At 42.4% G+C, this 24,145-nt stretch overlaps 1 protein-coding gene across 13 annotated transcripts in view; it reads left to right on the forward strand.

The window, feature by feature from the left end:
• The window catches only part of MAP4K4 (mitogen-activated protein kinase kinase kinase kinase 4), a 162,494-nt gene extending 142,005 nt beyond the window's left edge, over nt 1-20,489 (forward strand). For 11 of the 13 annotated variants that reach the window (XM_026792989.2, XM_014266610.3, XM_074535805.1 and 8 more), the window contains 9 exons: nt 2,284-2,401; nt 2,670-2,840; nt 6,975-7,118; nt 12,313-12,447; nt 14,800-14,900; nt 15,627-15,776; nt 16,613-16,772; nt 18,763-18,902; nt 19,606-20,489. In XM_026792989.2, the coding sequence (XP_026648790.2) occupies nt 2,284-2,401; nt 2,670-2,840; nt 6,975-7,118; nt 12,313-12,447; nt 14,800-14,900; nt 15,627-15,776; nt 16,613-16,772; nt 18,763-18,902; nt 19,606-19,689 (1,203 nt within the window). In that variant the 3' untranslated portion in view covers nt 19,690-20,489. The remainder of the gene's footprint in view (nt 1-2,283; nt 2,402-2,669; nt 2,841-6,974; nt 7,119-12,312; nt 12,448-14,799; nt 14,901-15,626; nt 15,777-16,612; nt 16,773-18,762; nt 18,903-19,605) is intronic. The other 2 variants (XM_074535803.1, XM_026792992.2) reach the window with 1 other exon arrangement.
• Nucleotides 20,490-24,145: the final 3,656 nt, after the last annotated feature.

Here is a 24,145-nt window from a genome sequence, read left to right on the forward strand (position 1 = left end):
TTCTGTCACCTTTGTTCCCACCTCCCAAATAACACATTTCAGTTCTGTGTAAGAAGCCCTTAACTCTAGAGCAGTCCCACGCCAAACTTGCCAGTTTACTATTTTTGCTTCCTTTTAGTGAGTCATTAATTGCATGGCGTTCATTTTAAACTAAACTTGACTACTGCATTTTCAAACCAATACTCTTTTTAATTCTGTTTTATTCTGGGAGCAGGCTAATTGCAAGCAATGTGCCTCTTCAGAATTAGCAGTTAATTTTGGCTTTTTCAGTAAAGGCTGGACTAGTTTCTCCACACATACGAGGAGCTGCTTGTTGAAACTCACCCAATGGGAGAGGAAGTGGCTGTGGAGAGATTTTGCTCACTAAAGCTTGCCATGTGGGCTGGGTGAACAAATCAGGTGTTGCCTGGGAGGGTTGTAAAAGCCAGAGGTATTGTTATTTTGGAATAATGAATGGGGGAAAATATTTGGGTTTTTTTCCAAGTATGTGTGTACTCTGAGAAGCAGCTGTGCAAAGATGACTGTTATCCACCAGCACTGATTATGTCCACGTGGAGAAGGCTTTACCATGGGGGAAGCTCCCTCTTGCTGTCCTGGGCTGATCCCAGGAGGGTGCCTTCCTTTACTGAGTGCAGGTGGGAAAGCCTGGTCCTTCACATGTGCTAACCCCTTGCAGCAGAGGAGTTAACACATGTACAAATGAACAAAGGGCCACTTGCCCCTTACCAGCCCCAGCAGTGAGCAGGGAGCCTTGTCTGGTGGCTCCACTCCTGGCTGTGTGGCCAGCCTGGCTTACAGGAGAGCCTCTGAAGCAGGGGGTGGTACAGGGTGAGCAAAACTTGGTAAAAAAACCTGCTGCTTCTCAGGGTAGAGTCCTGCCATGGAGGTGTGCAAGTGGTGTGATGAGGAGAGGTTGCAGTGAGCTGGGGAGGTTTATGGCAATGCACATGCTTACCATGTAATCAAAAATGCTTCTTAACCACATAGTAGGTGGGTGGGAGGGAGAGTTTCCTCCTGGAAATTCATTTAGCTTTATATATCATTTCCAGCTGTGCTTCATTCTTCTTTGGTCTTTCTAAAGCACACTCTTGTAGGTTATAGAGATCACTTGATTGATCCAGAGATGCGCTTGCTCACTACTTTGGTCTAAGCAATACGTAAGCAGGGCTCAGTTAACTCAGCTTGGGAAGTGGGGGCTGTGGCAGTGCCTGGTGATGAAGGAGCCTTTTGGTGTTGGGCTGTTCAGGGCAGGGATAAATTCCAAAGACCCATTGCTATTTCTTTCTGTAGAGGCTTAGGAAGATTAGAGGTTGAAGATTAGTTGATGCTAAAGAAGTGTCTTGTAACAATATTTGCATAAAACTGAGCAAAAACCCAGTACTGCTCGGTATAACTTATCACATGCACACACTCTTTATATATACACACTTTTTTTTTTTCCCACTTGTCCCATTCTGCTTCAGTATGATATGTTGTCACTATAATACTAAACTGGCAAGGGTTTTTAAGTTGTTCCATTTCCACTTTTAACAGTTCATTGTTTCACTTGTCTTCTTTCTTTCTTTATGTTTTTTCATGTTTAGACCTCATAACTCAAAAAGCACCAGTGATTTTATCCACTACATATTCATAGTGTCATGTCACTGTTTGCTACACCTTCCACACTAATGAGCCCCTTTGTTCGATACAGGTTTAATATGTTGCTTTGTCAAATAAAGGTGGAAGAATCTGCTGCAGCTTTCTGGCAAGAGGCTCAGGTTAAACAAAATAGGGAGAATGAACAGTAGTGAACATTGAAACATAGTCCATCATAGAAGTGAATGCTTGATCCCAGATAGTTCTGATTTTGTTGCACAAGCCAAGAGATCAAACTTCATAATTTAATTAACTACCTCAATTCAGAGATGCTTCATAGATTCAAAAATTGTAGGTAGTGGGCAGCTTGCAGATAAAACAGTATACATACATTTAAGCAGATTTTCAAAAGGAGAGACATTCCCTTGCTTTGTGCCTGATTGTAGTGGTCTGTACTAAAAAGCTTTGCTAGCAGCTGAGGTTCAGGGATGACAATTCAGCTAATTGCATTTTGCTGTAACATGTGCAGTGTGCATATGTATCTAGCTCAGGTGTGGTGCCTGCAGTGCTTTGTGTATCTATAAAGGAAGTACAAAAGCTTGGGGAGGCTCTGTAGCATAATTCCATAGTGCCTTTAAAATGTTGGTGTTTGTTATCCATGCTTTTTTATTGTCATTAATATTAATAAAGTTGAAATTTACATTGCAGACTCAGTCCGCTAGTAACACACTCCAGAAACACAAATCTTCCTCCTCCTTTACACCTTTTATAGACCCCAGATTACTACAGATTTCTCCATCTAGTGGGACAACTGTGACTTCTGTGGGTAAGTAAAGTAGCTGAAGACAACAATTAAAAAAGGGTTCAGTGACTTCAGTGGCTCTTTAAAGTACTTAAGAATGTTACCATCATGCTTTTTATTTGTTTTGCAACGGATTGCATAATTTAATTTCTTTTTCCATTTACATTTCTTACAAAAATTAGGACTCTCTCACTGTTCTCAGTTACTGATTTGGTTTGTATGGTATAAAAAATATATGTTCAGAATCCAGCACTTGAAGGGTATTAGATGCACATTATTTTTTTTCTTTCAGTAGGATTTTCTAGTGAAGCAATGAGATCAGAGGCAATAAGGCAAGACCCTACACGGAAAGGATCAGTTGTCAATGTGAACCCCACAAACACACGGCCACAGAGCGACACCCCAGAGATTCGCAAATACAAGAAGAGATTCAATTCTGAGATCCTGTGTGCGGCCTTATGGGGTAAAGCAAACCTGTTATTGCCTTGCCATTCCTGAAATGTAATGTCCCAGTAGGAGCTTTCAGCCTTTGATAATGTATCTCCAAAACTGCAGCTGTTTCTCTGCAGTTATTCAGTGCTTGTTTACATCTTTTTTGTTGCAAGACCTGATTATTATTGTGTTTTTTATAATATGTTGCTTCTACTTTGTTATGATTTCCCACTAGTACATATATGCTTCTGATGGCACAGTTTAGACTGAGAATCACAGAATTATTAGGGTTGGAAAGGACCTCTGGGATCATCAAGTCCAGCCTTTGACTAAACACCATGGGATCAGCTAGACCACGGCACTGTGTGCCCCATCCAGTCATATCTTGAACTCTTGCAGGGATGATAGCTCTTATCACCTCTGTGGGCAGCCTGTTCCAATGCTTAATCATACTTTCAGTGGAAAAGTTCTTCCTGGTATCCAACCTGAGCTTGCCCTGTCATAGCTTGAGGCTGTGTCCTCTTTCCCTGTCACAGGTTGTCTGGGAAAGGCTTCATGCAGTTCATCAGGATGTTCTTTTCAGCCCTTTCCAAACCCTGCTGGTGCATCTCTTGCAGCTTTTGGGAGCTTGTAGTAGTCCTTGCACTGTACACCTGGTGCACACAGGGTATTCTTTTGAAAAATTATCATCTTCTTGAGGCTCTTGCTAATGTATCATTGCAGGGCTTGATTAAAGTGTGTTGTGTAAGATGTTACCTTGTTACCTCAGTCATCAGTTTATGCAGAGAGTAAGACAGAAAAGAAAAGGATAGAGAACAATTCCCATTCTGAGGCTTAGCTTTGTTAAGAGTGATTACTGCAGAGAGAAGCTGGGTATGAGATGTCAGCTGACCAAGTCTGTCTGGTTTTCTTGTCACTAGGGATAATTTGTGTTGGTGTCAGACAGTCAGGATCCCACACTTGATCAGGCTTCGAGCACTGCCTGTTGCCTGCTGCAGTGTAGAATCTCTGCTGCAATCCCTAGTTAATGTTTTTCTGTGTTGTTTGTTTCCTGACCAGAATCTGTGAATTAGTTTTTTCATTATCTAAATATTAATAGTTGATGCTTGTGTATGTTACATACATACTTATCTAGTATCCCTAAAGTTGGCAGATTATAAATGCACATGCAGGTCTTTAAAAAACTTTGGAAGAAGACAATTGGCCATTGCCCTAAGGTATATGATTATTGTAAAGGTAACACAGTCCCTTATCTTTTTTACTTTTTTTATAGCTCTTTCCAAGGCTTTAGTTCTCTTTTGGGGTTATGTCCAGCATTTCCTGTTTCTGAGAACAGCTCTTTTGTCCCAATCTTCTTTCCTGCATAGCTGTGTCAATGAAATAACTCTCCCAACACCTTGTCTTCCTATCTGCTGTTTTCTTTATTTCCAGAATTTACTGCTAAGAATTTTTGCCTCAACACTATTTCTGCTTGAATTTCTGTGTGACATTCTCTGATAAAGTTAAGACTTGTGCAAATTTAAACTTTGAGGCTGTGAGAGGCCAAAGGCAGAGAGAAATCATATGGTGTCAGTAAAGATGACTCATAATTTCTCTGATCTGCCTTGTTTTGCCAGTAGCAATTCGTGTTAATGGTTTTATATTTCTTTGATCTATATATCTTTCTGTTAGGGTGGTTTAAAGAATACGTGTAAAATCCTAGAGGTGTTGTACAGCTGTAACACAGCCCTTCACTGAACATTCAGGGCCAAACTGATGGTGATACAAGTTGGTACACACGCTTACTTCTTGATAAAGTTTAACTTCCTTCACCCTTAAGAAAATTAAACCATTTCATGGTGATGCTTTCTATTCAAAAAGAGAGGGGCTTGCTTTGATTTGCCTTTACCAGTGGTAATGCCAGTAGTATCTGGCAAGCTGTTAATTGCATTAGGTCTCTGATGCTGCTTCTTCTGGCTCTGAGTGGTGAAAGCCAATGTTAATTACATGGATGCAGTAACAGATTCTTACACCCAGCCTCCACAGACAGCCTGTACTTTTTCAGGAAGCATTTCCATTTGTTTGAAAAAACCAGAGCTGCTTAATTGTAGGGTGGCAGCAGAAGAGCTCTGCTGTCTGTGAGTGAGGAGGGTGTCTGCGCTCTAAAATACAAGCCCTGCTTGCCACCAGTGTAACCCCTCATTAGTTTCATCTAAAGTGCGCATAGCTGAGGGAAGGGGTTGGGCACAGGTGTGCATGAGAGCTCAAAGCAGGAACAGCTGCACCAGCAAGGCAGAGGCAGGAGGGGTGAGGGGGGAGGCAGGAGCAGTGGAGTCTTGATGGAGGACAAGGAGGGGAAGGGACCCTGAGGGAGCAGTTTGCATGTGGCTTGCTTTGAATTGTGCCCACCCTGGAAAAGGTGCAGAAATGCATCTTGAAGCTTCAGCTTTAGTCAGTGGGTACTGGAGCTGCAGGAAGGAGAGCAGCTGCTGGGCACTTCCTTGGCTGGCTTGGTGCTGCTTCAGCCTGTGCTAAGCATGACTTGTGTGTGGCTCACTGTCCCTGCTTCCTTCTGCCTCTTCCCAGTCTGAGGATTGTCCCAGTAAGAGGGACAGGCAGTGTGAAATGCTGTTGGATGAAGTGGCCATTGCCCATGGGGGCTGTGGGGTGGGATCCAGTGGGTGCAAACCAGTTGGGAGATGCAGAGGTGAGAGGTGGTGGGCAGCACAGGGATGAAGGAAGTGTCAGCAGCTGAAGGAGAGCCTGGAGGGTGACAGGGCTCCCAGGAGAAGTATTAGAACAGCAAATCTAAGCAAAGATGCCTTGGGGGCTGCTGGGGCCTCGGAAGTTTTCTTACTGAAAAGGGTAGGGAGAGGATAACGGAGAGATGCATGATGATTTCTGAACTCACTATGGGCTACATCTGTTTTTCTCATCCACCCAGAGGCTTTTAAAGCCAGCACCAGCAGCTCATCCCCCTCCCCATCATTACTGCTTCCCCCTAACACCCTCTCCCCTTTCAGAGGCGCCTTGTGCCCCCTGGGTCAGGCATAATGTGCCCTCCTTGGTATCCAGGGGGTGTTTAAGTGAGCAATAATGCCCTTTTTCAGTACTCTGAGAAGGCACATCACTGCTGCAGGTGCACTGATACACACACACACACACACAAACCTGGGCCCACCTGCTCTATCAGAAAAGAGCCCATTGGCCCCAGTGTAGTTGTATGTGGGAGTTAATTGTCTGACTAGGGATTAAGACCATTCATCAGTGTAACTATGATCATCTTCTGTGAGTTTTGCTTTTCTTACTTCATTATTTTATTGTGCTAAAGCATGGCAAGTTTTGTATTGGGATTGCCACATGGAAGTCTAATCAAGTGAGTCATATATTGATGTGATTTCCATTTTCTGTACTGTACTTGAACTATCTCTGTAAAATTTGTGAACTTCTGGACTTAAACACTATTGCAAAGAAATAGTTATTAAATTTAAGAGTGATAATATATTAATAGATATTTAAAACTTAGTCCCATATATATCTATTATATTAAAAATGTAATTAATTCTAAATAGTAAGGTTTTATGGACTCTTGGAGTGTTTCAGTGGATCTTTGGAACTTTGTATAAAGAAACTGGCCTACTGACTTTTCTCATCTATATTTCCTTGATCTTTAGGAGAAGCCTTTGGGAACACAAGATTACTGTAGTTCCTCTAGTTTTAACATTCAGATGGAAAAGATTGTTGTGAAGCTGGGAACAAACACAGTGCTTACCCTTTTGTGGAAGGGCTGCAACACAACCTGTTTCTCCCAGTGGGAACTGTTTTTATTGCCATGTCAACAGCATCCTCCTAACAACAGCTTACACGTCTTTGGAATGCACAGGCTTGCATGCCACTTTGTGCCTCATCCCTCCTTCCAACATTAGTATGCCTTTTTTTTTTTGGAAACTGATGCTCTGGAAAGCTCTCTGTGGTCTACCAGTCTCTTACTCTCTTGAACACTGTTTGGTGTCAGTAGTCACTGTGGGCAGGCAGTGTAGAGAGCCTCTACAGCAGGAGATCTTTCAGGCTACAGGCAATGGAGACCCCATCAGCAGTGGTTAGACCTGCTTGAAACAAGACAGTTCCTCAGGATATGTGAGAAAAAGTGCTTACTACCTTGGATCTCTGGTTTTGTTTTTTCTAGGAGTGAACTTGTTGGTGGGCACTGAAAGTGGTCTGATGCTGCTAGACAGAAGTGGGCAGGGGAAGGTTTATCCACTCATCAATCGAAGACGATTCCAGCAAATGGATGTACTTGAAGGGCTGAATGTCTTGGTGACAATTTCTGGTAAGGTTGACTGTTGAATGTCATATTTTACCTCCATGTGGCTTAGTATGACAGAAAGATTTTCTTGGCAGCCTGTGCTTTGAGGGGGAAGTCCTGACTGAAGTCAGTGGGTTTCCCATCATTTCATCTCTGAGTCTACAGTTTATTTCTGCAAGTTTTCTACACAACACCCATGCCTGCTTGCTCCCTATCCTTCCTTCTGTGGGGTGACCTTTAAAAATGCTGCCTGAGTTTGTGGGAAATGTCTGACTCTGTTTCCTTGTTCAGTATTTGAGAGCTGGAAGTTTCTGTTTGTGATGTTTGGGAAAATAGCATTCTTTCTCCTCTGTCATTATTACTTTCTACCTGGCCTTTTTCTAACTAAAACACTACATGCTCCTTGGTTTAAGGACGTTTTTCTTGTGTGTTAAAATCTGTAGAATGGGGAAAGCTCTTGCACAATAGGGAAGTAAGAGTGATGTGCAGTAAAAGTGTGAGAGTAGTACAGTGTGTACATGGTGTGGAAATAACCAGAGTGAGAAGGCAGATTGGTGCCTGATCTCTCACTGGGTGCAACTTGGGAATGGCAAAGCAATGGGAGATGAAGGGTGGTGGTGATGCTTGTGTTTGTTTTGTGTGTACCGATGAAAAATGTGTTTTATGAAGCTTGAGGTTCCAGACTCTTTGGCTCCAGAAAGTTATGGCATAACTTTAACCTGCTGTTGAACAATCTGATGTGGTGCACTGCTGGTCTTTCTTCACAGGTGCTGTTCAGCCAGTTACCTTTTGTTTTGTTTGGTTTGGGAAATCAGCCTTGGCTATGCTGTGTGTGTGTGACGGGGAGAGGATGTTACATGAGGTTTCTCACAGGATTCGCTGCTGTTGTTCAAATCCACCTAAATTTTTTTGAGGCTCTGGAACCTCTCTATGTGTGCTGGAGGAGCTCTCTGGCTCTCCCAACACTTGTTCAAAAGGACACACACATTAGACAATTTAGTGGAATTTAGAGCATTGGTGATGCTGTGTTACCACAGATCCGAAGAGCCATGCCCATGCTGCTGTCATCAACACGGGATTTGTTTCTGTCTGGAGCAACTGAATTTTATTGGCTTGTCACTTGCTACATTCTCAGATACAGCTATGCTGTGAAATCTATAAAAAGAAAAAGATGAATCAAGCAGCGTTTAAAAATACACAACCTGCTGTGTGTCCTTTTGATGTCTAATGCAGTATGTTAAAATATAAGCTGTTTGAAAGGCACTATTTGATAGAGTTTATTTTATAGCAGACCTTGTCAACAAAAATACTGTATAATCCAACTTGTGTAAAATCTGTTGGTTTGAAACATATCCTACACAAATCTCAAGTGTCTGTGATTCAGTCTGGTGTATAATTGTTTTAAGTTTATTTATTTTTGCATCAGTCACAATTGAAGTACCCTGACACATCTGTTTTCTTTGTTTCCTTCAAAACTATTGCTTCCTCTGTGGAGACACGCTACATTAACCCTTAAGAAATCAGCTGATCCTTGGTTGTTCTGTGCCTTTGTGTCTATGCCATCTCCTGTGTTTTATGGGAGGTTACTGGAGTATGAGGCAGAAGAGGCATCCTTGCCCAGTGAAAGGCAGGGCTGGGGGAGCATATTCAATGAACATCTAATGCTGTTACGCCCAAACTTCCCCTTATACCCTCCTTTTGTCTTCTCTGCTGCACATCTCATTTCTTTACCCCCATGCTGGACTTCCCTAAGTATCTTTTTATTTGTGATGTGTTGCTTCACCTCTCCAGGCAAAATTGGAATGCTGGGGTTGAGGGTATGTTTCTGCAAATGGTGTGTTTTGCAGATTAGTGATGGAACTGTCTCTGAGCTTTGTCCCAGCACTGCTGCAGCCTTGCTGGAAGCATTGTGCAGCTCACTGTGGTGCACTCAGCCATTTGTTCCCCTGAGTTTTTTGGGAAGTGATGTGCTGATGGTGGTAGGGTTTGAAAGGTGTCACCACGTTGTGCTAAGAAGTTGCAGTGTGTTAGGATTTTGAGGGGATTGTCACCTAAACTTGCTTTAAATAGACAATAGAGTCTGAAAACATGAAATCAGTTCTTGACCCAATTTATGTTTGAAATACAGAACTTTCTGACAACAAAGGTTTTGATACTGAGATACTGAGCCTGCTAGAAATGGTACAAGAGAGCCTTGCAGATAAAGCAAGAGTAGTTGATTGGTGCTTCAGTTCATGTTGTTGAGAGGCAAGAAACAGTTTCATCTGCTCTGGTGATAGATACAGTACAGAGTCATAAAAACGCTGAAGGAGAGAGCAGCAATGTGCATGCAGAACACGCTCCAGTTGTGGCTCCCTGGGGGTTTTGCCAGCCCAGCTGGCTGATGGTGGCACCAGGAAGGTAGGAAGAGATGACAGAGTGGAAGAACTGGTTGGAATCTGCCTGGTTAATAATTAAAAACCACAGTGACAATAAAAACAAAAAACTCAATATAGGAAAAGGCTTTGCATTTGAAATTATGCCTGTGGGAGGATCCAAGCTGGGTGTTCTCACAGAATTCACTGTCTGATTAGTTCATTTGATGGCTGGAGCAGAGTTTTCTTTCTTATTTCGTGATCATAAAGATTAGATCCCTGCAAAAAATAAAAAATACCAGAATTCTGAAGGCTGTTTAAACTGACTGGTAGAGCTTTACAAGGAGAAAGGATCTAATCTCCCCCACTCCAAAAGCGAACATTAAGAGCAGCATAACTTGTTGAAATAAATGCATAGCCATGTTTATATAACTAACCGGTTCTGCTCTTTTCATGTCAGGCTGCAGAAAGGCAGAGGAATTTCCTGTCTTGTGACTTTTCCTTGTGGTCTAGACACCAGAACACAATGGGAACACACTTGAGATATTTCTCAGTTGTTTTGAAAAATGTTTCTGGTTGGAGAGAAATACCCTGGTGCATATCATGTGAAGCAAAAGGAAAAAAGTAGCCACATGCTGGGAAATTCCCATGTGCACTGTTTGTCTGAGTCTTAAAGTTTGACTAAGTTACTGGGGAACCTACAACCATGGAAATATCTGAGGCAGAATTTGTCTCCTTGTGGGCAGGGACTCAGCATGGTTTTGAAAGCATTGGTACATTGTAGTGACCCTGAGCCTTCTGAGCTCTTTCTTGCCCAGAACTGCAGTGGCTTCTGATCTGAACTATGTTTCCTATTTTTCAGTGTTTTTAAAAAAGCCTTTGTGGCTATCATTTGCAGTGTTTTCATGAAAGGATCTTTTCTTGGTTACATGTGGGACTTTTGGAAATACTGTTTCCTGCACTAGTCCTCCAGATCTTGAGAAAGCTACCAGAGTGGTAGGGCTTGACCCCTTTATGAAACACAGCTTTCTAAATATTAAGTCCGGAGGTAAATCAGGGTACTAATTTACTGCCAAATCTATAATCCCATTTGTAATGGTGATAAACAAAAGATAGTGCAGTTACTTCACATTTCATTGAATGGCATCAGAACAGAAGGGCTTTTAAAATTGGGTAGCAGATCCAGTATTTACAATTACCTCTCCAATTCCACTTTAAGCTTAGTGAACAGATTTTTTACTTTGAAATTGCCTTCTCTTTTCCTCCTGTCCTTTCCCATCCAAATAATCATCAAAATATCTTCTAGACCGTGTGTGTGTTTTTAATGCAATGGCTTGTGGTGCCGGAGTCCATGGAGAATCCTGTTTGCAAGCTGTGCTTCCCCACATTGCTGCCCCAGCCCCTGCAGATGCTTTTCCTGACAAGCCTGGCTATGTTAGGGGATCCCTTACTGTCAGGGTAGGGGGTTTGTTCCAGCTGCAGCCCCACAGTGTGGAGCTGGCTGTGCACAGCAGGATGGGCTCAGGGCTCAGGCCTCTTGTCCTGCTGCAGCCAGTATCCCCTGAGCAGCCACCTGTGAACTAATCTGGCAGTGTCCTGTGAAAACGTGACAAATTCAAGACATTTAGCTGAACTCTATAGCTGGATCTGGCTGGCAGGCTGCCAGGTGTGGCATCTTGATACATGGTGGCTTTTGGCAGCACAGACCAGTAGGGTGTTGCTTGGCCAGCCCAGCAGTGACTGCAGCACAGGTCACCTGTCTCCCTCTCGCCTCCAGTGGCTGAAACACAGGAAAGACACATGGCTCCTCATTGTGGCTGGTGCAGCAGAGCATGGAGCTACTCTGCTGACAGGTGGGGTCCCTGAGGGCATCTCCTGTAGCCCTTCCTTTCCAAGAGACCTCATGGAGCCTTGGTAAATGGCTACTGGTCAAAGCAGGGATGATCTCCCTTCCTCAGCCGCAGCTTAGTTTGTAAAACTGTAATGGTTCCAAGCAGCAAAGCAGCTGGAGAAAAAGAGGATGCAAGCTTTAAGTATGTGCATTTAGGGCCATTTTCTCACTAGCTCAATAAATACTTTGTAGGCCATTAATTGTTAAAGAATCAGTGGTAAACTTTATCATGAACCTTGCTTTGCATTCTAAGAGGCCTTCTTGTATTGAGAGTTAAAAGTCTGAGCTGTATTTTGATGACGTGGCAGATGCTGTGTCAGGTGAAGATAGGGCAGCCTGGGCAGGTAGCTTCTTTCACCTGTGGAGAAGAAACACCTCTCTCAGTTTCTGTGTGCAGCCTGGTAAGTATTACACACTTGCAGCTCAAGGGAAGGGCTGCTGACAAAGCAGACATCAGCTTTTAGCAAGCAGATGAAGTTCCAGGTCTCACATTCCATCCTGCTGCTCTCCTACAGTTTAGTGTCTAAAAGAGCTACTCTGACTCAGTTATATCTATATATCTATATATCTATATATCTATATATCTATATATCTATATATCTATATAAAATCTCAGTGCATGACTCTTTGGTGCTTTTGTTGTGGGAGTTCCCTGTTCTAGTGGAAGTTGTCTTGGTCCTAAGAACCGGATAGCTGAAGAGTTGTTCCCTTGAGTTTGTCATTTATGTCTGTGTGATATTACCATGTGTGTCTATCATTGATTAACAGGAAAGGGCATGTCTGGGTGGAGTCTGGAGTGAAGCTGTTGTGGATGAAAAACTGAGGGAGATTTCTGTGGCTGCAGCATTTTCTCCTTCATTGTTGGTTTGTTTTGCAGAGCTTTCTGTTTGCCTGGGTAGGGCTTTTTGCAAGTATCTTCCTGTAGAGATAAACCCTTTGGTTTTTTTTTTTATTTTTTTCATTTTGTGTTCAGGTAAGAAGAACAAGTTGCGAGTTTACTATTTGTCATGGTTAAGAAATAAAATCCTGCACAATGATCCTGAGGTAGAAAAGAAACAGGGCTGGACTACGGTGGGCGACTTGGAAGGCTGTGTGCACTATAAAGTTGGTGAGTAGCAAATGCAGTAATCAGATAGTTAGGATAAAGGATGGCTGAGAAGGGGAACTGCAATACATGAAGCTATTGGGTTTATGGTTTGGTTGGTTCTATTTCTAGCTGTCTTATCTGTCTCTCAGGGTGAACTTGCTGGCAGAGCACCAAAATGGCAAGTTACAGGGTTAAATCGAAGATGAGAGGGGATTTTGTGGTGGGATGGTGGGTTGGGAACTGGAGAGTGTGTAAATCCCATCTATCTCCTTCCTGTAATGGATGCAGCTTCCAGAAGGGTGCTGATCTGGACAGTGAGGGCTGGTAACATTTCACCCCCTCTTGAGGTAATAGAGGGATTCCAGCAACTGCTTCCTTTACTATCAAGTTTCCCATATTTTTTACCATGATGAATTTACATGCTGGAATAGATTGAAAAAGTCTCTCTTTAATGTAGATTTTAGAGACTGGGAGAAAGAAAAAAAAAAGTGTGAGGAGGAAGAAAGGCCAGGTAGCAGATGAGCTTTGGGGAAGAACCTGGGCACAGCAGCATGTCTGTAACTCCTGGGTGATTAACTGATTCTTCTTAGCTCATGAAATTCCCTAATGCCATCTCAGATCTGCTGCAGTACAGTTACAGAATCAAATGTGTTTTCACCAGGTAGGTGCCCTTTGAGTGGTTTTAAGTAATTTAAATGGATTTGGTTATAGAAACTTCCACCAAAGCTGGTGCAAGGACATGTGGCATTCACAGCCAGTGGAGTATATTCAGTGAGCCTGCTGCCCTGCAGGTGGGAATGTGAACCAAGAGCTCTTTCTGCTGCTTCAGTTTCACAGTGCATCCTAATGGGCACTGGCTGTTGCCTCTGATTTGATTTTCTCCCAGGAACCAGCTCAGTTCCTTTCCAGCTGTGTCAGTCAGTGTGGAGCAGCAGCAATCAAACTGTTCTCAGTCTCCTCCTGTCACGCGTGTGCTCTTGGAAAAACCTGCTAATGGGGCGTAATCAATAACACTGGCAGTAAGTGACTGCCGAGCCAGGAGCCTGACCCCGAAAACAATTAATAATGCACTCCTCTGGTATCGTACCCCAGGGTGTCAGCAGCATAATGAAGTGGCCTGTTAACAATACATCAGCAGCTATTGAAAGGAGGCTTTCCAGCAGGGAAGCGTCTGAAACAAAGAGTATTCTCTTCCTGATGAAGAGGGGTTTGTTAGCCTGGGCTGCAGCCTGGCACTGAACTTGCCTCTGAGCCACAGAAATACAGTGGGTGTTTTCAGGTAGTGCGAGGCCTCTGACAGCTGCGCTTCAGTTCCCAAGGAGGAGAGCTCTGCCAGGAGCTGGGCTTGCGGTCTGGACGCTGTCACCGAGGCAGCTGGCACTGATTGCTTCCTTGTCTCTTTGATGCAACAGGGGTCTCCAATGGCGGGCTGAAGTGGTATTTATGGATCTCAGTTGCTTCAGGCAACTTTTGGCTCCTCTAAATGAGAAATTGCTCTTTTGAAACTTAAGATTTGGGTGAATTCCCAGATAGCACCCAGAGCAAATAATAAGAATTATCAAATGTCCCCTTTCACAGATGAGGTGGTTTTGTTCAACATCCCCCTCTTCCCCGTGAAAAAATTCCAGGAAGTCTTGTAAGCTAGACAAGACCGAACAAAAGCTCTGTTTTCAGTCAGTACAGCTGTGGAGGTTGAGAGACTTTTTTTTGTCAGTTGAAGAAGTGTCAAGTCCCTTAACACTTAGAGCTCAGTCTTGCTTTCCTGCAGAGTTCAAAGAGCAAGTAGTAGCATGGATCATTAATATAATGACCCTTTATTTCTGATAAATTATGTAATTTTTGTTTTCTTTTTCTCAAATGAGTTATCTCAGAATTTAGGGACAAAGGAAAGTGCTCCACTATTAAGCTTGTCTTTTGCTCTTGAAATTGAGTTATGTTGTAATTTTCATTTCTTCCTCCTTTCCTCTGGGTAATTTTTCCATCAGCTCAAACTAACACTGTTGTGACTGGAACTGCCAGTAATGGACTCTTCCACAGTCACAGCCTTCTTTTATTGGAATGTTCCCAAAAACAACTTTTCTTGTCTTGATGACTAAGCACTGTCCAATATGGAAAAACATAAGTGAAAATAAGTAGTGACTAGTTAATTCTAAAGATGGTAACATGGTCACTTGCTAGCAAGAGTAATGACTTTCTGCAGCATAAATGTATCAAAGAGCTAAACTACATAGAAGTAGCAATCCTAAAATGCAATGCTACTAAACTCTCAAAATTACAGTATTTTTTAATGCTTACATAACTTGTCTTCTTTCTTGATGTAACTGGAATAACTTTGGAATTATGCTGAATTCTTGTTTGTTTTCTTAATTTCAGTAAAATATGAAAGAATCAAGTTCTTGGTAATTGCATTGAAGAGTTCTGTGGAAGTCTATGCATGGGCACCAAAGCCATACCATAAATTTATGGCCTTTAAGGTAACAGTATATTTCAGCCATAGATCGGATTTTCTCATAACCACCTGCAGTTATCCCTTTTACAAAAATGTTCTGACATTGTGTCATGGCCATATTCCAAGTTCTTTGATAAATCTCCACAAACTTGGTGTTATATTTTAATTTAGGAGTTTTTTTTTTTTTTAAATCTTAAGAATCAATACATTTAAAGGTCTAAATTGTAACTGAGCATAAACTAATAATGACACAACATCACAAGTTTTTCTTTGCTCTCTCTATTAGTAAAACATGGAACAGAGAGAAGTGGACTGAGTCTAAGCTGCTTTGTCAGAGCAGAGCAAGCAATGAAGTGATATTCAGCAATGCTATGGGACTGTTTTTGAATTTTGCTAGAATGAAATCAGCTGGCTTGGTGTAATTGCAGGCTGGTTTACAGACAGTTACTGTGGGTTGTGTAGATCAAAGTACTACAGGAGTGCCCAATTGCCCTGAACTTTGGGAAGAACAATTCTTAATAAAAAAGCAAATGGACCAAGTAAACCCTGTAGAAAATAGCTTAGGTGATTGAAATGCAGCAGTTTGCAGAGTAGTCTGTCCATGAGAGATGTGTCAGCCTGATGGGTCTGGTGTGCAGGGACCAGAGGGATGTGGGGGAATAAATCCACAATGTGTGCATGTGAGCATGTTTTTATATACCCCATTGTTGTTCTAAGCAGTAAAGTAATCTCACTGATGGTTGTCTCACAGTCATTTGGAGAACTGGTACATAAGCCATTGCTGGTGGATCTCACTGTAGAAGAGGGTCAGAGACTAAAAGTGATCTATGGCTCCTGCGCTGGCTTCCATGCTGTGGATGTGGATTCAGGATCGGTCTATGATATTTATCTACCAACACATGTAAGAGCTGCTGTTGTGTCTGGCTTTTTCTCTTTCTTTCTGGTGGGTCACCCCCCATGTCCAACCCCTTCCTTTCCCCACATGACCAATGTGTCAGGCTGTCCCTGGGGATCACTGCCAGATGTTTGCAGTGGTATATTGGGTATATAAGGGGTCTCAGCAGATATGGCCACATGTGCTATGGAGTTTGTGTCTCACAGTCAGTCCTCACCTCATAGTCAGTGTGTCTCTATGGTTTGGAGTTGCCCAATCAGATCTGGTGAGGACCAGTGTGACTGTGTCAGGGGTGACAGCTAAATGCCCGAGTACCCTGCAGAGGTCCAGCAGCACAAATGACACAGCAGCCCAAGGGTTGGGTTCTTGCAACCCAAGAAAGGATTGGCAAAGACCAGGTGACTGTAGCTACCAAGTTTTCGTGTTTATTGTACACAGAGGTGTCAGATGGGCCACCCCAAGCCCTATTTAATGCAGTGCAGAGATTTGAGGTCGGCATCTGCTCTTCTTGCTCCAGCTCCCTTTCTGCATATGGAAAGAAATGGGGACCCCTACAGAGAAATTAATCTTTCCTCACTTTAGATGTCTGCCTTAAGATTAAGAGGATTTCTGCTCCAAGGGTTTACAGGTCTTGCTCACTGTGGTGTCTAGCTTGAGGGCAGCAGATACAGCACTTGTGAAGTGAGTGAATTTGGGACTCAATGATCTTTAGGGTCCCTTCCATCCCAAGCCATCCTACGATTCTGTGAATCCCTGATGTGTCAGCCAAAACCAAAATCCCCCATCCCTTTCTTCCAGCACAGGCTCTGCAGCATTAAACGCTTCCCCTTCTGTCTCCGTAGATCCAGAGCAGTATCCAACCTCACGCAATCATCATCCTCCCAAACACGGATGGGATGGAGCTGCTGGTCTGCTACGAGGATGAAGGAGTTTATGTCAACACATATGGAAGGATAACCAAGGATGTGGTTCTGCAGTGGGGAGAAATGCCAACTTCAGTTGGTAAGTGCCTCTGGTGAGCCATGCGCTCTTAGGAAGTGTGAGTCTGTGTGCACGTGGGCAGAAGGAGGAAACATCCAGTGTGCTGCTTCTGCATCTGAAGGCATGCTGTATTATTTCTGGGAAACAACTGTGCAAAGTGAGGAGTAATCATATGGCCTGATTCTTCAGCCTTGTGCTGAAGTTTTTGTGAATAAAACCCAAACAATCAAGTTGAGGAGCTCATGATTGAGAAATTCACTATGACCTCTGTAGGTCCTCTTTACCTCTGTAGAAATTCACCATGGCCTGCTGCAGAATTTTTGCTAGACAGCCACAAAGTTGTGGAAACCTTTCAGTATAAAGGCATATAAAGTGGCAGATGAGTAAAACACTATGGGTAAATCTGTGTAGATAACAAAAGGTATACCTCATTTGATGTCTTTAATTCACCCTCAGATTGCTTGTCTCTCCTAGCACCATCCTCCCTCATCTCTCCATCTCAGAATAAGGTTGAGAGTGAGAACAGTGAGTGTAGTACCCGGGTACACACCAGAGTCCCTCCTGCTTGTGCTGCTGTAATTCAGTGCAGAGCAAAGCAAGGGCTATCGGCACACCCTCCTTTTGTTGGGCAAGCAGATTGCATTTTATGGGCTGTGGGATGGCTGCACATATTGGGAGATGATGAATGATAGCTGTTTGAGCAACAGTGCAGGAGGAAATTGAAAGAAGTTAGATGCACAGCATGTTCCCTCCTGTGCTGATTAACTCTTGACTAGATCTAAAAGCAAGCAGAATATATCAGCTGGCAAATTCCAGAGCCTTTGGAGACTTGAATGCTTGTGAAGTAGTAAATGGCACTGAGGCCACCAACACCATCTGAACATCTCATCTGGCAATTTTTATTAAGTGTTGGGCCCAGTTAGCACTAGTGGAGCATTTAAAAAGGAATAATTTTCCATTGGGATGGTATATGCGCTGTTGGTGTACATTATACTGTAGTAGATAATTTGATTTCATTTCACTGAAAACTAATATGAAAATGTTATATAAAAGGAAAGTACTGTAATATTAAATGCTTTTTAATTTTACTGGCTAGGAAGTCCTTTTCATTCTTCTGTTAAGTATGCATGCAAACCAGAGGCAACAGCTTAGTCTTCATTAAGTCCCCTTGCTATTTTTCACAGGATTCCTAAGACTGTCTATCAAATTTCTTTGTGAATATACCTTTTCATAATGCTGGTGATTTTCCTTTTAATTTAATTTGCTTACTGCTATCAAAAATAGGTTTTTTCCCCTCCACTACTAATCTGTGTTACCTGTGGCAGTCGAAAGAAAAAATGTTTGATTTGTTATTTTATTTGTGCACAAAGGGATGCAGTATGTCAAATAATATTTCTACTTTGAGAGCTTAATGTGAACCTCTTGTGAGATACACAGAATGATTTGCAGTTGGCTTTCTCAAGATCAGTTTTTCAATTATTACTCCTATTAAGAGAGGCTAGGTAATTTTTTTCTAGTTTTACCTTTCCCTCTCATTCTTTGTTTTTGCTGACAAACTCAATCAAGGAGGGAAAATAACACATAAGACCTAGAGCTGGTGCTTGGGACACATTGTAGTGGATGGGCTTAGCCTATTTAAACCTTGGCTTCTGCTTTCTCCTAGTCAACACCTAATTAATATGTCTGTTTGTCTCAGACTTGGAAGAAAAAGCCTGTGTAAAAACTCAATGTTCCTTCCATTTAATTAAAGGTTATAAAGTTTCCTTTCTTATAAATGCTCAAGGAAGAAGTATATAACACAGAAAAACACGCAAAAGAAATTTAAATTAAAAAGGGTGTTTTTTAGGGATCTTGAATGTTCTGAGGACAGAAATAGCCCTTGGAACATGTGTGTAGCTACAATAAGGCACATGCAGGTAATTTTTATCTAGAGTGTGTCAGGATATTCTGTGCTTTTCCCATTTCTCCTGTTGCCCTCTGCCCATCCTAATGTGCTGTTTTCCTTCCAAAGCATACATCCGATCTAACCAGATCATGGGCTGGGGAGAAAAAGCAATCGAAATACGGTCGGTGGAAACTGGACACTTGGATGGTGTGTTCATGCACAAAAGGGCACAGAGACTCAAATTCTTATGTGAACGCAACGACAAGGTACATTCCCTCCCACCAAGGTTTTTGCCAAGATGTTAAACGTGTACTTCAGTTGGGTGCTCAGGTTGGGGTGACCCTGAGCAGCAGCCAAACACCCAGCCAGCCTCAAGCTCTCTCCCCTTACCCATGGAAGAGAAAGGAAGTAGTCAGAAGGCAAAAAGACTCATGGATCGAGATATGGACAGTTTAGTAAGACAGCTTTTATATGCAAGCCAGACAAAATAAAGAGTTAATACATGGTCTCCCATGGGCAGGTGGATGTCCAGATGTTTGTGTCCACACACAATGCTTGCTTGAGAAGGCAGATGTCATCACCACAGCGTCCCTCCTTTCCCTGAGCTTTTATTGGTGTACACAATGCTGTATGTTATGGGACATCCATTGGGTCAGTTTAGCTTAGCTGTCCCAGCATTGTCCCCTTCCAGTCTTTTGCCCATCCCAGCCCACTGGCCTTTTAGGGGTGAGGATGCTGGAGAGAAAGCCTTGATAACTGTGCCAGTGTTGTTCAGCAGTAGCCACAATAGGGATGTGTTAACAACACTGGTAACATAGGTGCAGAGCCCTGCACCCCACAGGCCGCTGTGAGGAGCATCAGCTCCATCCCCACCAGCCCAGACCAGCACTGCAGATACTGGGAGAGTGAAGGCACATTGGAACCACTGCTGTCCTGCCTGTTGAATTTGCCAATCTCTTTTCTTTGCAGGTTTTCTTTGCCTCCGTGCGGTCAGGTGGAAGCAGTCAAGTCTATTTCATGACCCTTGGCAGGACTTCACTTCTGAGCTGGTAGAAGCAGTGGGATTTGGAGAGGAATTGCTGACATCCAGAGTCTGAGATCTTCATAACTTGGAATTATTTTCAACTGGAGTACAGACCTGCACGAGTGCAGCACTCTGTGTAAATGTGTGTGCAGGCATCACTGGTGTTAGGTTTCTTTATGTTTTTCAACTGAGGCTGCGAGGCAGCTGGTGCTGTAAAGATATTGCCATCAGGTGCTACAATGTCTTGGAGATTTGGGATCACGCTAGAAAGCTACAGGTCTTCTTTTCCCTTCAGCTCCAGTGTTCCTAGGATTTGAAGGACTCTGTTTGTTAGTGTTAAAACAGAGGAGGGGGGAGAAAAGGAAGAAAAACAAACCAGGCTTACCATGACCATGCTGTTTGTTGAGTGGACAGGAGGCAGGCAAGAGAAGGTGAGAAGTGGTGTAGAGAGTCAGACTGGCTGAAACAGAGGGCAGATCTAGTCTAGTAATGTTAACAATGTATTTAATTGACATTTCTTTTTTGTAATGTGACAATATGTGGACAAAGAGGAAGGTGCAGGTTTTAAGAAGTTAATATTTATAAAATGTGAAAGACACAGTGACTAGGATAACTTCTTTTTGGGGACAGGGAGGGTGGGAAGGGGCTTGGGGTGGAATTCTTAGGGTTTTTTTGTTTCTGCAGTTTTATTTTGGCCTGGCCAATAACTTTAGTCATTTTCTGTGTACCAGGTGTTGCCTGAAACATGTGCAGGTGATTAAAAAAAAAAAAAAAGGAAAAAAAATTTCATTTTCTATAATGATTCTGTGTTAGGCCAGAACTTGGTTATGTCACAGTATTAGCACTGCCTCAGTTAAAGGTTTAATTTTTGTTTAAACCTAGAAGTGCAACAACAGTTTTACCACAGTCTGCACTCGCAGAACTAAAAAAAAAAGAAAAAAAAAGAAAAAAAAGAGAAATAAAATCCAAACTACATATGTTTATTTTTTTGTGCCTACCTCATTGTTTTTAATGCATAAAATAAAAGAGGTGGTTTAGTTTATACGTTTTTAGAAGAAAACCATTAATGTCTAATTTAATCTTAATACCAAAACTACCAGATTGAAAGGTTTCTGACTGTTATTGCATAGCAAGTTTCAGCAGGAGGAGTGAGTAGTCCCTTGGGGCAAGAGTCGTAGCGGTATGGCAGTGAGACACTGATTAATGTAATCTGCTTACAAAATTTGGCAAAGCAAGCATTTTTTAAACCAATTTCATCCTTAACAGAAGTATGAATTTAGCCTAAACCAGAGGTTTGACTCTTCTAACACATGGGCTTAGTAACAGGCAGGTAAAAGTAACTAGGCTAGTTCTATAAACTGTTAAATGTTGTAGGAAACATTTTGGGGCGGTGATGTTTTTCTTTTTTAAGAATGCAATGCACTAAAACTCTTTTAAGAATGTAGTTAATACTGCTTATTCATAAAGACAGCGTATACCTGTGTTTAGATGTAAGATCCCAGCTCTGGCTTTTTTCCTTTCTTTTTTTTTTTTTTCTTTTTTTAAAGTCAGTTTTATTTTATGAATAAGTTCTGACATTTTTAATAAATGTCTTGAGAGTAATAATTTGTTTAGTGGCTACATGTTCATTACTTGAGAAATCTTGAGTGTATAATAATCTGTTGGTGTTGTAATAATGCACAGTGTCACGATTCAGCCATTTTCCTTTTTGTTTTGGTTTTTTTTTTTTTTGTTTTTTTTTTTTTTTTTTTTTTTTGTTCCTAATTCCTTTGGTGGGGTACTTTCCTGACAGCTGCCTTAAGCTGTTCATTCAGTGAACAGGCTCTCAGTGTTTCATGGGCTTTGTCTTCTGCTGTGGTTAACTTTCCTTCATGGCATGACAGGTAGGGCTTTTTAAACACATGTTCTTCAGTTCAGTCAAGCTGATGGCTCGAGCGACTGGTCACACAATCAATTAAGAGCCAGGAGCACCAAGTGTGCAAAGCTCAGACTTAACAGACCCTTCTTTTGGTGTCCAATCTGACTGCTGTAAATCCTGATCAGCGCTGTGCTGAGGACTCTCCTTCGAGCATCGCGGACGGCTGAAAGGCGAGCGGTAAATGCGTAACCTCCAGCGCATGCGTGTGCACACAGCAACCCCCACTCCCCCACCCCCAAAAAGAATCAAAACTCAAGAAAGCCTTACATTTGCTGGCGGAGGAATACCTAGAACTATTTTTTTTTTAATTGTATGACTTTTGGATAGTGTTGAAGGTGAAGGATGTGTTCTTTTCAGGCCCGGTGTGGTCAGCCAGAAGAACGATCGACCTTTTGTACTATGATGAACTAAAGGGGACTCGGAGACACAACGTGATGGTAGACATGGGTGTGATCACAGAGCTGCCCTGTAGTGTAGTTTGCCGAAACTGATTCGATCGAATGTCAGTCTGCGTGATTTAAATCTTCCAGTGCTATGTGGTCAAAATTAATCTAGTCCTTGAAAGCTGATGCTGTTCACCTAGAGGAAGATGCTCCAGTGCTATAGGGATGCCCAGGTCATGGATATGTGCTGTTGAAGTTTTGAGGCTCCGGGGGAGGGTGGAAATCTCCTTCCTTCAGAGGGTCTGCCCATATGGCAGCTTCTGCCTCCACAGAAGTGCCAACATGGCAAGGTAAAAACAGTATTACAAAACCACTTTGTACACCAACATCGAACTCTTCAAACAGTGCTTTTGTAAGCAAAGAAGAAAAGAAAAGCTCCTAGGTTTAGTTTTAAGCTTTAATAAGTAATAATTTTCTGTATCTTTAAGTCAAAGTAACCCTAACTTGTATGACTGCAGTGTTTTTATTTTTTATCTTATGCACATGTTATGTTGGAGAAAATGTTTACAAAAATGGTTTTGTTACACTAATGTGCATCACATATTTATGGTTTATTTGAAAGTGATTTTTGTGGGTTTTTTAGTTTTTCATAGTAGTAGTAGTACACTTTTTGTGATTTATAACCCCAAACTCTGCTGATTATAAAGATGCTAAACAATAATACAAAATGACAAACTGCATTAAAATTACTAATCGTAGAGCTGCAAAGCAGACTGGTGACAAGTAAAACACTCAGCCTTTTTTTTGCAGTGCTATCTAACTTGTCTTCTGTGTATTATGGAAATTACTGTTTTTTCCCCGTTTTTCCTTAAATAAAGTCAAATTGACACCTATTGTATGTGAAAAGTACTTTGAATATCTACTGGCTGCAGAAATCAAGCTGCATGTTGCCTAGTTGCATGTTACCATAAGAACAAAAGACTTATTGTCAAATCTCATAATTTTAGAGACTTTGACAATAAATGTGGGCTTTTGAGGGCTATTTTTTTTGTTGTTGTTATTGTGTTGTTTTTTTTTTTTTCCTTAAAGCCCAATCTCCTGGTGCAGTTGCTCTTTTGAGAATTGCAATTTTTGCTTTTACAGAGAGAGGAGAGTGAAAATCTTAGAAATGTGAGTGTGGGCCCGGAAAGAAGTTGCACAAGGAGAGCTTGGGTGCATTGTGAACGTGCCCTCCTGCCACGCTGCCTTCAGGCCTGTGGGTTTTGTAAGCTGGCATTGCTTTATTGCCAAGAGTGCAATGAACAGCAGTCCCGAGCTGGACTCTTGCACAGCATTAAAGCATGGCTCCAAAAAAACCAGGCTTTTCCTAAGCCACAAATACTGAGGAGGTTTGATGCAAAGTTGCTGGTTTTGCCCCCAGGGTTTCCCTTGGGCTTTGCCTGTGTTTTTCCACCAGAGGCTGTGTCTGTTTTCTGCACTGGAGATAAGCAGTAGACGTTTCCTTCCGACTAGGCTGGTCTCTGTGAGAGGAGGAAGAGGAGGAGGAAGTCTGTGGTCCCAGACTTCTGCCTTTCCTTTCATCTGCAGATGGCATGGGGATGTGATGTAAGCTGAAAAATGTTTCAAGGTTTCATTTGCTTCCTATAGACAAAGGTATCTGAAATCCATAAGCCTCACATCTTTCCACTTCTACAAGGATAGATACCAACTGAACCTAAAAAACTCAGGACCAGCCAACTGCTGGTCAGGTTCCTGCTGGCTCCCCTCCAGTTGCTGCTTCAGAGCTGCTGGTTTTCCTCAGTCATCCTTGACCCATTGCTGAACATGCTTAGGTGCAGTTGGGTGAGCGCTGTCAGCTGGTTGTGAAGACAGATGTGAGCTGATCTTGTTCCAGTGTGCAGTAACGGGCTGAAAGCAGCAACCCCAGATGTGGCTTTTGGAGCAGGTGCTGGCAGAGGCAGTGGAGAACAGGGAGAACCTTTGTGCTTCACTGAAGAAAGACACAATTATGGTGACTTACAGTAAGAAGGAAATTTAAAAAGATAAGAGCACTGGAAACTATGTAGCAGATTTCATTCCTCTGTGGGACTTAGGTAGGTAGCAGTGGTGTGAGAGACACAGATTTTTTACTTTGTAGGGAGGGAGGTATGTTCATGGGGCAGAAGAGGACAAACAGTGCAGTAA

Source organism: Zonotrichia albicollis, chromosome 2, assembly GCF_047830755.1.
Source record: "Zonotrichia albicollis isolate bZonAlb1 chromosome 2, bZonAlb1.hap1, whole genome shotgun sequence".
Classification (NCBI taxonomy): Eukaryota; Metazoa; Chordata; class Aves; order Passeriformes; family Passerellidae; genus Zonotrichia; species Zonotrichia albicollis.